The sequence below is a fragment of the Bos mutus genome, chromosome 22 (assembly GCF_027580195.1).
Source record: "Bos mutus isolate GX-2022 chromosome 22, NWIPB_WYAK_1.1, whole genome shotgun sequence".
Lineage (NCBI taxonomy): Eukaryota > Metazoa > Chordata > Mammalia > Artiodactyla > Bovidae > Bos > Bos mutus.
Genome location: NC_091638.1, coordinates 4,821,899 through 4,834,565, shown reverse-complemented (window position 1 = coordinate 4,834,565; position 12,667 = coordinate 4,821,899). Strand labels below are relative to the sequence as shown.

The following is a 12,667-nucleotide window of genomic DNA, read 5'->3' as shown; positions in this document are numbered from 1 at the left end:
GTGCTTCTCAAATTATTTTTATTCACCTGAGCCCTCTTTTGATTAACTTAAATATCCTTCTCCTGCTTCCCAGAAAGTCTAATGAATATCCCAACACCGAGAATCACTGATACAGAGACTCCAAGACCAAAAGTCTTTGAGCCTTTACTTTTTGTTTCAAAAGCAACATATTTATTTTCCATACACAAACTGGATTGGAATATTAAATATTCTTTTTTGAACCGCATGTGCGAATCCCCCATCCCAGAACTGAAATTCAAGTGCCTACTTAGCATCCGTGTTTGAGAATCACTGCTTTAAAGAGTTTTGGAGAAAACCAGGCAAGCTCCCTCTCTCCCATCCAATCAAGTCTTAAAGGAATTAGAATTTTCCTACCTGACACAACAGCTGGTGGAGTATCATAATCCTGTCTTGGGACTGAATCTTTGAATGAAAAGAGCATGAGAAAGAATGCAATGAAGTCCAAAAGAAAATAAAACAGAATCTTAGCTCTACAACTTGGAAGTGCTCGCTGTATGTCACATGGTACCTAAGGCGCCTGCCTTTAAGCCCCAGGGTACTATGACCCCCTGGTTGATAGCTGACACAGTGGTCCCCCACAACCACCACTCAGGACATGTCACTGGGCCCCATGTGACCTGCAAGGACAGCATTGTCTGACCCAGAATATTGTCATCTTCCTCTTTCGTAATTTTGGTCCCTCTCTTGGGTCGTCAACGTGAGACTGGTACCCTCTCTGGCTGACACCAAAGTTCCACGAGGCTGCTCATCAGGAAGGGGCCGAGAGCACAATATGAAACCCAGTCATGGAGAACAAAATAAATAACTATAATTTTAAAATAAAGGAGTGAAAAATTTGCACATTCCCCAAATCTCTGGAGGCTGACATGTTTTGAAGCTAAAATTTTGTTATTGACCATTTATCTCTGGCTCTGTTCCCAGGGGTGGTCAGTCGAGACCAAGGAGCCTCATGTGCTAGAATCATCAAGACAGAGATATATATAAATGAATCTATTCAACAAATGGCCGCTGTCTTTTTCCAAAGTGTCATAACATTAGAGGTGCCAATAGTAGATCAGGGTTAATTAAACAACTAGACATTCATTTCAAAACTTGAGGTGATTCAGGACCAAATATAACACGATAAAAAAGAGGCTTTGCCTTAATACCATTTCTTTAGCCAGAGACCTCAAATAGGAAAGCGGGATGTGGCTTACGGCTCAAGGCCCCACTTCTAAAAATGGACAGTTCTCATTTAGTTCCAGCTCGCCTTGGAGGGGTAAGCTGTGTAAAAGGGACCAGATATTGCAAAATATACTGTCCAAACAAGATTAAATAGATGTGCTTGCGTGACCCTTGTTCCATTCATATGATCATTATTCCATTTAAAAAACTAGACATTCAAACTTTATTCTTCCACCTACTTGTCACTTAATTTTGACCATCACAAGTTTCTCCATTTCATCTCCCTGACACAAAACGACAATGTTGATCACTCTCTCATGAGTGAATGGTGTGTGAGAAAACAGAAGTTGAACAATGCGAGGCCAGCCAAGCAAGCATTGATCAAAGATTCCAATGCAAGTAAACCTCCAGCACAAGTTATTCTGTTTCTCACAACACTTACGTTAACCTAGTGACTTGATTATAATCCGTAAATCTAGAGTCTATAAACATCATTTTCAAAGGGTCTCCAAATATTTTATTAATAGTGGTAGTAAAATTCTAAGTATCTTTAAAAAAAAACTAACTGCATATCATGTCTACAAACAAGACTGTGACACTAATCATTTTCCAAGAACATATTTATAACATTTCAAAATGGATAAAAAAGTCATGCTCATTGTTGAATACTTGGAGAATGTAGAAAAGTATCATGATTAAAATAGAAACTCTCTCTAATTCCACCACTCAGAAACCATCCCGCTTGTTTGTATTTGTTACAGCCTTATTTCACAAGTATTTCTTCATAGTTGATACTATACTCCACACATGCAAATTTACATCCTGCTCTTTTGATTGAACATGAGAAATAATCCTTCTCCTAATTATTCTATATGCTTATAATTTCATGCTGCATTGCATTCTGGTTTATGGATGGGCTATGATTTATTTAATCATCTTTCCTTACTAAATATTACAATGAACAATGGGCTGAATATTTTTAAGATATAGTTTCTGTTCTACTAGAATATTTCCATAGAATAGGTGCTCCAAACTATAACCACTGGGTTGGGGAAGAGAGTGTTTATGATGGGTCTTGTGGGCCCACCCTGCTCTCCAGCTTGCCATTTGTAAATTTGGATTCCTACCATCAGAGTTCCATGACTGAGACTATGTATCTCCTGACACCTTTGTCAGCGATGTGCATTATTTTAATAACTTTATTTAATGAGTTCCGCGTGTGTGTTGGATACATTTACTGTTGAGTTAATTATTTTTCATATTTTTTTTGTTTTCTATTTCCTCCTCTATCAACTCTCTGACCACATTCTTTGACATTTTATATCCTGGGAATTTTGTATTTTTTGATAATTTATTGGAATTCAGTATCCATTTCTTTAAACAGTGAAAGCTTGCCTTACTATTTGCAAATAAATTTTCATAAAACTAGACTTTCACTGAATGCGTACTTGTTTACTGTTTACATTGTAAGACTAATTTCAAAACCTCACTTGTCTTACGATAAGACTAAACAAATTTTTAAAAGCTATTCCCTTTCCTCTATACTTTCTTTCTTGTGTAACCATTTTTAACTGATTGATGCTTTTCCTGAAAAATTATCTCAGGAGATGTACTCATGACCACTTACAAATTTATGATACTGTTTCCTAATCATGAGTCCATATAACATCATGTATTGGTTTTTACCACTCTGCCTCAATGCTTATATTCCTGGATAATAACTGAAAGAATTTAAAGCATTATGGGAGGGATGATGCCACTGAAAACTGTGAGAGAACTGTGCTGAACAAGTCAAGAACAATTACAAGATTATCTGTGTGTGCAGCTAGGGTTACACCAGCAGAATCCAATGATGTCACAAGTCACCAGTGGTTTGCAGACACAAACAGAACTGCAGATAAGGAGCCTGCAGAACAAAACCTTTTTGTTTCTTTTAACAGATTCTGGTGACATTGGAAGCCACTGGTGACCACCAACTGAACAAATGAAAAGGAGATAAGAAACTTGTAAGACAAGATTGTCATGCAATCTGGAGGTTCTCAAAACAGTAAAACCCCCAGCGGTTTCTGCTAAAGCTTACAATGGACTGATAAGAAGTTATGGATAACAGGGCTTTGGTTCTTGAGGGAATCCTGTGACAAAAAAATAAACAAAAGCGGAAAAAGCTAGAAAATTCTTCAAGGTCAGCAGAGCCCTGGAATAAAACAGTTACACTGCTTGCATAAAATCCATTTTTCTTTTCAGGCCTGCAGATTCTGTCCAGCTTAGAAAAGAGGTAGGGGCTTGAATGATACACATTTGAGGTGGCAAATGGTAGGAGAATGGTTGATTAAACTACATGGTATCCATCTCACCATGCAGGGTTCTGGGGGACCAAATATATTTAATTTCATGAAAATGAAAAAGTTCTTGACTCGGTATACTTCTGTCACCCAGGATCTTAGGAAAGAAGGTGGGACAGAGCGTCAGGCTCCCCTTCTGAAAATGGAGTTCTGCTGTAGCTCCACGTCTTATCAGCAGTGAACCCTGCCTACTTGGGTTATTCCCTGGACCTCTCTGCTCTGCCCTTGGAAACTATGTCTGGAGTTGAGGTTTCTGCCTTAATCTTGGCATATCCCTGTTCACATCTTGTTTTGCAGAATTTCAGTGAGCTCAGATGTCTGAAAGCCTCCGGAAAATAAGAGTAGGGGAGAGACTCGGTGGAAGACTTTCAGGTTGCCTGGCTGTGGCAACATGCAGGGAATGGAGTAAGTTGAGGTGGGAAACAGGGAAAAGAGTTAGAGGACTATTACACTTAATCAAGTGAGGCCCAGGGTGGAGACTCTAGGGTGTGGAGGTGAGGATGCAGCTGATAATGTCTGCGGGACTTGAAAAGTAACTGTCCGTGGTGCGGATTAAGAAGAAAAGGGTCTATGCTGGGTCCTGGGTATAATGCTGGACTTCTGGGGTGAGTGGTCACGGGATCAGCTTGAGGGGGAATAGGAGTGGGACCCTATGCGAGGAAGGGTCAGTGGGGAGGAAGCTTGGGAGGTTCCTTTGGGTTGTGCTGACTTCGAGATGTTGGAGGGGAGGGTCACATGGAAATTTTAGCAAGTGCAGTAAAATGAGGCTAAAATTCTGAGATGAGGTTAGCCCTGGGGACTCCAATAGCAGTCTTTGGCATAGAAGGCAGGGTTCAAAACCATCAAGGTGGAAGAGTTTGCTTAAGGAAACCACGTATGAATGAGGAGCTAGTTTAAAACCTTACCCATTAGCCTAGGAAAGGAAAGAGGAAGCAGTGGCCAGAGAGGTCAGAGGAGAACCGAGAAACCCTTGGGCAGCGGTCACCAACTGAGAGCCCTGAGGACCAACTGGGTCCAGGATTCAAATACAGGGAAATTTCCCATTAAAATCCAGCAAGGTAGCTCATCTAGTTCCAAGAACTACAGGTGAGCCACCTGGGGTCTGTATGCCCATGTGGTTACAGCATCTGGATTGGGTCTGGCTGCCCTCTTTGGAAGAGGAACTGTGTTCCCAGCTGCCAGAGGCAGCGTCTTGCTAGCTACTCATCCAACATGCAGGCAGAGCTGTTATGATGACTGCATTCAAAAATATCTCTAATTTAAAAGGTGATTTCCAGTACTGTGTGTATTTATATTACACAGCTACTTGTGACATAGGTAAATATAGACCACATTTGATGATATATTGCCAGGATTTGGGGCTTGGACTTAATCAGCTTTATTCATTAATGTGACTTGGCTGGTCTCTGTACCTTTTGGGTTTACAGCCTGGTACCTTTTGGGTTTACAGCCTGAAAGAGTATGTTAGAAGCTATGGAAGTGGAAACTGGAAAAAAGTAAGTTACATCAAATGAAACAGAGCAGCCAGTGAGTTGAACTGTGGACTTGACAGTGTCCGACATCCTTCTGGTGACCTGGACTCAGTTCCCACAAGTTAGAAGCCACTGGAGGGAGAGCGGTGGGGGTGCAGCTCCTTCGAGAAGCATCTGCTGGGTAGCAACACGCTGCATTGCGTGTGTTTACATATCTCATCCCATTGACACTCACAACACCTCTGGGATATAAGTATTATTCTTCCACTTTGCAAAAGAGAAAGTACAAGTTCAGAGAGGTTAGGTAATCTGCCCGAACATGCACAGCTAATAGGGGGCAGAGGTAGTTTTAAACTCAACTTTAATTTCAATACCAACTATTCTTTCCATGACATCAGGCCACCTTCCCAGCAATGGATTAAGTGTATTGAAAATATGTAATAAGGTGGTGAAATTTGATTAAAGAGAATCAACCTTAATTGCATAAGAACTACTTCAAATGCCAATCAAAAATTTAGATAAAATGAATCTATGATATCAAAGTAAAGAGTGACAGCTTAAGAAACAAGTGTAACTTCATGCTGGACACTCAGCATTGTCAGTGATATTTTGTGGAATAAATATACAAATTAATACTGTTTGTACTCTGCCTTTTCCGAACCTTATGAAACTTTAAACTAAAACAACAATTTATACAAAGCTTATTATGTATTTAAGCATTAGTACAAATGTGGAGGAGAAAAAGAATTTTTTAAAAAGCTAGAAGAAATTTGATGTTAAATATAAGCCACATGCTTAAAATATTTGCTTTCTAAGAAAGGAAAGAGTATATATCATTATTGAATAAGTTGGCTATTACCAGCTGGGCAAAATTGTGTTCTTGTTGAAAATGCTCAAATACTAGTCATAATATACAGTATAGAATCAATAACTATTGTAATTGTGAATTCATTCTCTATAATTGAGCTTATTTTTCAGTTGCTCAAAGGATTCAGTCATGTTCTCAATTAACATTTTTTTTCTGGTTTCCAAATTTGCATTTCAGGAAGTCAGCAGGCTTTGCTTCTGATTCCAATGAGTAGAATTTTAAAAGTGTTTTCTTTTTATGCTTTGCATTATAATCCTCCCCGCTTATCACATTTGTCATTCGATTACAGTAAAAGTGTATTAGCTCATTTATTCATAATTTGTGAACATTTAGGAGGGGAAATGGAAGTCAATAGTAGGGCATGCGAAACTTCAGGCCTTCCAATACTGTCCCGGGATCTGCTCTGTTAATGAGCAAAGTGACTCCAAAAAAAATATTCACACATTGCTAAAAGCTACAGAAATAGTATCTTTAAATTCTTCATCCCTAATGAAAATTAGCTGAACCACATTGCAGAATGAAACATGGTCATAGACATGACTTTTAAAAGTCTGGTTCAGAAACCTAAAGAATCATCTGATTGAGTCTAAGCCTTCAGACACATGAGGTATCAGCGACTGCTTTTTATAAGTTTAGCAACAGAGGCCTTCCGGGTGGGTGCTTTATGGCAAAAAACTAAATTTCTTTATTGAAACTATGGGACTCTTTCTGTTAGGTAGATTGACATTCCTCCTACTTAGAGCAAATTATTGAGGCCTCAGTGGACATGTCAGAAGCTCCTTATAGCCTCAAAAGCCTGTGAGTCAACATCTCTATGTAGTAAGCAAGCCATTGCTTTAAGGTAAAACCTCCAAGACAGAGTGAATGTACCTAAGTGTACATGGGTGTTCGGAGATGATTCAGTGTGATTGAGGGGAATCAGGAGTGGTGACTATGAGGCATACAGAGTCATAGCGGCTTATGGCTAAATAGCTTATAGATCCCTGTGCTCAATATTTCAACTTATGAAGAGGGACCAGGAGACCAGGGGACTGTCTCACAGTACTGAAGCTGTCTCACTCAGAAGATTCGTCTTGTTTTTCTTCTTCTTTAAAAATAACAAAATTATCTGCATTAACATTTATGAAAAACAAAAACTGTTACAGGGGAGATTGGTTTTGTAGTTTTTATTGTTTCTATAATTAAGGAAGTTGCAATATTCCATGTTGTATTGGGCCTGTGCCCTCTTGGCCACTTGGGGAACTGTCTTTGAAAAGATTTTTTAAAAAACAAAAGATTTTTTAAAAAACAAAGTGCTACCTTGTTGATACAAAAGTAAGGCTGCAATGGACATTTCTTGATATACTTTGCTCCCTAAGAAAAAATAATGGCCAATCAAAAACTTCCTGAACATTATATCAGGAACATTAGATTCCTTTTTTTTTTCAGCATCACCTATGTAGACATATTGGAAAGAAAGATTAAAATATATCAATTATGTGAGGTTCTCAATTACATTTTGTTGCTATAAACATTGAAAGCAAATAAAAAGCCCCGTTATTAGCTATAATCAAAGTTGGCTCCCCTCTTGGGAATAACCTGGGGCTGTTTTGAGCTGAAATCATAAACATCTGAGAGAGGAAAACTACGCTCCAGAGTATTCAGTTACAAGGTCTAAAACAGACATTCCTGGGGCACGGCATCATTCGAACTTTCTGGAAGTCAGATTTAAGTGCAGCAAAGTAGACCCTTCAGCCTTGTCAATGTGAGTACATGTGCCCCAGAACTGTGCATGCAGAGTGCGGCTTATTCATACTGGGACCTAAAAGGCGGGTTCCTCAGTGATGCGGAATCCATCCTGCTGACATTGCCGGTAAGAACAGAAAGTGTTGCCTCTTCCTGATGAAATCCAAGGAAACAAGAGGAAACAAACGCTGCAACTCACCGTTCCCGTGGTGCCCAGCGAAAGGTGGTTCATCTGCTGTGTCAGGGGGCCCATCATGCTTGCTGGCTGCATTGACATGGGATGGTCCATCGCTGGCGTAATCACAGCACCCTACAAGCACACACAGCGTCCGTCTGAAAACAGGTCTCACAACGAGGGGACCGTAAGAAACAGTAACCTGCATTAACATCGTATGTGCTTCTTACTGAAAAGGCTACATTGAACCTCATATGATTTTTACATCCATCCATGTCATCCTGTGCTTCTCTAAATATAAAAGAATATAAATATTTCTCTTGATACTGAGACTTTTAGCTTCTATCATTTACCCATGATTTATATAGATAATTCTTGGTCACATCAATACACTCTTCCACCAGGGGAATAATGCTGGTCCACCTTGGCTTCCTAACCAGATATCCTTAAAGGACGTATTAAAATCAATGTAATGTTATAAAAATCAAAGGTACCCTCTCCCATATTTTTTCCTTATCTTTTGACTTTGGTTTCTCTATCTGTGCTTTTGACACAAGGCAGAAAACACAGAGCTCTGTTCAATGCTGGTCAAATGCAACACAGCTAAAGTGTCTTAAAATGCAAAAATATCATGTGTTTCATCAGGTGTTAGGAAGGGCCTGCATCTAGAATGTGCTTTTTGATTTATAATAACTGTCGGCAATGCGAGAAGTAACAGACGTTTTAAAAAGCTTCTGTCCATACATAAAGTGTCACATGGCCCATGAAGCGCAGAGCCAGGCCATACCACCTTCTCTCAATTTCCTCTCTCCTTCTTTTCTGCCTTAATTGACTAACTTAGGCTTCCTTGGTGGCTCAGACAGTAAAGAATCTGCGTGCAATGCAGGAGACCCGGGTTTGATCCCTGGGTTGGGAAGATCCCCTGGAGAACGGAATGGCAACCCACTGCAGTATTCTTGCCTGGAGAATCCCATGGATGGAGGAACATGGCGGGCTACAGTCCATGGGGCTTCAAAGAGTCAGACACGACTGAGCGACTAACACACGCAGAGAATGGAACGATCTTTTTAAAAAGAAATTGAAAAGTTGGGGTTGGATGGAATTTTTGAGATTATCTAATTCCAATGCTTTATTTTAAAGGTGATAGTAAAGGCAGAAGCTCATGCTAAAACAGCTCATTTAAACATCCAATGAGTCAGACACGACTGAACTGAACTGAGTAGTAAAATGACTATGAATCTGAATGTCATTTTTTCCGTACACTTGATTTTTCTCACTATGTGACTTTTTCCCCTATTAGTAAAAATTTTGAAGAAATAAGAATAGGACAGACAGGTTCATGTGGATGACAGGATCTCAGCACCTAAAGTAATTACCCACAAGCAAACATGTCCTAAAATGCCTCAGCTCAGAATAATCAGTTTCTCACAATATTATCTAAATCTAGCTCTCTGACTGTGGCTGGTAAAGGATCGGACTGTCACTCAGCCTTCCTATGGGCTCCTCCTCCTCACTAGAAAAGGAAAATAGAAATTGAACCATATATTTTTAAATGATTGATGTAGAGCTAGGTTTGTTCTCAAAAACATTTGGACTTTTGAGCTAGAATCAATCAAAACAAATATGTTATTTTCTAATCTGTGGCTTGTAAATAGACACACTTGCATTGTTTGAATTTCTGGATGCTTCCAGAAACTGTCATTCATCAGAATACTTCTCAGGAGAGATAAGCTTTTACTTAATTGTAATTCACAGACACATCACTTTTTCTTCCGGCTGCCTGAATTTAACAAAAGCATCTTATTTTTCCCTTATAAATAACACACTAGCCTTTATTTCAGGTATTTATTGTACCAAACTATTAGTAAATCGGCTTCCCTGGTGGCTCTGATGTTAAAGAAAGAATCAACCTGCAATGCAGGAGAACCAGGTTCAACTCTGGGTTGGGAAGATCCCCTGGAGAAGGGAATGGCAACCCACTCCAGTATTCTTACCTGGAGAATCTCATGGGCAGAGGAGCCTGGTGGGCCAAGTTCATGGGGTCGCAAAGAGTTGGACACGACTGAGTGAGCAACACTTTCACTTTTCATCAGTAAAGACTTCAAGAAGAACTGAAGTGAAAGTGAAGTCGCTCAGTTGTGTCCGAGTGACCCCATGGACTGCAGCCTTCCAGGCTCTTCCGTCCATGGGGTTTTCCAGGCAAGAGTACTGGAGTGGGGTGCCATTGCCTTCTCCAAGTGTCACGGCTCATTCTCACAAATAATCCTAGCTTTATCTTACTCTATGACTTTACAAAGCCTTTCATTTATTTATTTAATTTGCAATGGAATAATCTGACCATTGATTTATTTTCCTAAAAATATATCACTTATAGTAAGATATAAAATATATTGTATAAATATCAAATATGTAATAAAATATATACTGTAAATATAAAGTGTAATAAAATTATATATATGTATATATGTGTGTGTGTGTATATATATATATATATATATATATATATATATATGAAGTATTAAACTCTCCAACTGAAACCCAGAATGAAACACTATTTTCACATGTGTAAGTCTCTATGTGACTTAGAAGGAAGAAACTAAGTCCTATTTTCTTCATATGAACATCAGTAGGCTAGATCAGTATTAGCTATAAGCCTTACTTCAGAACACATACTCCATCTTTGTTCATAGTTTGCCTTTTTAAAATAATCATTCAAGATAAATCATATTATCTCAATTACCTGAGAATCTACACACTGTATACTTGAATACCAAAAATGCTAACAATTGCCACCAGGCAAGAAGAACTAAGATGTTCTTAAATCACTTAGAGATAAACTATAGAAAAATTTCAGAGTTAAGATAAGTCCTAAAGCGTTTTTTCCAACCAAAACGTGGCACTTTCACAACATTATAATCCTTAGCAGGCGCAAGACTTCAGTACTCTTCTTGAACTTGAGACTTAGGCTATCGTCCTAGAATATTTCCCCCTTGAGGTTCTGATACACAGCTGACCTGTGACAATCTGGAAACCCCACAATTCTAATCGGCTTGCTTTAGTCACATAAAGAATTGTTCATCCTAAGTCAGAGATAAGGGCCAAATTACGTTTGGCCAGGATAGTCTCTTCCCAATGCCCCAGGGGTGACCTCACTCCCCAGTGGCGTGAGAGGTAGTCTTGTGTCTTCTTGGTGGTGGCAGTATGTAAATGGGATGAGGTGAGCCTGTGACAGGTAAATCACAATCTGTGCATGATAAGTGTAGCAGGATTGATTGCCTGCATTTGGAATTAATTTTGGAAGAACTGTCTGGTCCCTTTAGAGAATCTTTTCATGAAGAGTGTTCGGGGACTCATTTGGTCACAGATGCCAGAGTGCTGCTTCTGTGTGTTAACCGGAAACCTGACAATCAAAGGGAAGGCTGGGGAGGGATGAGTCATCATTTAGAATTGGAAATAACAGCCCTCGGCACGCGGTGGAAGACAACGTAAGGGAAACAGTCCTAACCAGGCCAGTTACTGTGAATAAAACGAATGAAAAACTAAGGCTTCTTGGAGGGGGGTGTGGTGTTTAGGACTCATAGTCTTGTTCTGATTTAGTAAAAATGTTCCAGAAATTCAGGATTCCCACAAATGATGAAGATTATACATTTCTTAAGAGTCTCGCGGGCTGGAAGATATTTATAAGCAGTGAGTAAGTTGGAAACAGTAGACAGGACCTCCTTGGGGAAACACATTGTCTTGATGGTGACTTTACTGGGGATAGACAACTTAGGGAGTAGGAAGTATCGGTTGTCTGTAACAGAGAGTGGGGCTTGCCAGCCACTGTGTCCATCAGCTACAGTTCACGTATAGAATCTCTTCTGTGTTATGCAAGATACAAAAGAATGCAGGAGAAAAAATAACAAAAAAGGAAATGAGAAATCTATGGTGGTTAAGGCAAAACTATAATCATGCCTCATTAAATATACTGTCAAATCCCTTCCTATCAGATGCATTTAAGCCATAGACAGATGTTGCGAACACATTAAAGGTAATTTCGTTTATTCAAATGTATAGGCTATGCTGTCTGAATGAGTTTGCTTGGGAAATGCAAAGCAAAAGGAAACATAATTTCCATTTTAGCATCTCTGGATGTCTGGGTTTGCTCAATGTTTAAGCTGCAAAGAAAAGTACTGTAACATGCTGCAATTCCACTAAAAAGCACAATGACCAGACAGCTGATGGGAATGTCTGGTCTGTTCTGGCCTCCTCCTCTGCAAAACAGAGCTGCTCACACTAAAGGGATGTAGGGTGGAGCTGGTTGCCCTAATTCTGAAATAAATAATTTCAACAGGAATTTGGATAAAGTTTCCAGAGATCATTGATGTGGAGTAAACATATCTGACCTGAGGCCGGAAAAGCATCTGTGGTGTTAACCTCCTGCCGATGTTTGAAAGAAATTTCAAGTCTAGGAGAGTTCAACAATGTTTTAATTTTCCAATGGAAATATGGGATCATTGGCGAATTGGGAAAAATACCAGCAAGGCTCTTTCCCATCAAGAACACACATAGGTGGTTTAAATCCTACGTTAATGCCAAGATATGGCCTACAATGAGAATTACGTGGATGAATGTTCCTGTGCTTGCCAATATTCTGGGCCAATGCCACTCCAAGTATGATTAAGAATTTAAATTAGAATCTCTAGGCTTCAGGCATTGAAATCAGTGTTTTAAAGAACTGTCCAAATGATTCTGATGCCCACTGAAGTTTGAGAAGTGCACTCTATTAACTGCTATTATATAAGCCAGTGTTACAAACACTTGGGTCTTATTTATGCTGTTTCTCAATTATTTGTTTTAAGCCAATCCTGTGATAGGGCATGAGCCTTTGTGTAATAATTAGATACATCCTGTTTAAAAA

General features: G+C 39.3%; 1 protein-coding gene across 11 annotated transcripts in view; it reads right to left on the bottom strand.

Moving 5' to 3' along the window:
- RBMS3 (RNA binding motif single stranded interacting protein 3) overlaps window positions 1-12,667 on the bottom strand; it is an 804,674-nt gene that overhangs the window by 70,238 nt on the left and 721,769 nt on the right. For 8 of the 11 annotated variants that reach the window (XM_070360554.1, XM_070360553.1, XM_070360557.1 and 5 more), the window contains 2 exons: window positions 7,792-7,902; window positions 376-423 (listed from right to left, as the gene is read on the bottom strand). In XM_070360554.1, the coding sequence (XP_070216655.1) occupies window positions 376-423; window positions 7,792-7,902 (159 nt within the window). The remainder of the gene's footprint in view (window positions 1-375; window positions 424-7,791; window positions 7,903-12,667) is intronic. The other 3 variants (XM_005901197.3, XM_070360560.1, XM_005901198.2) reach the window with 1 other exon arrangement.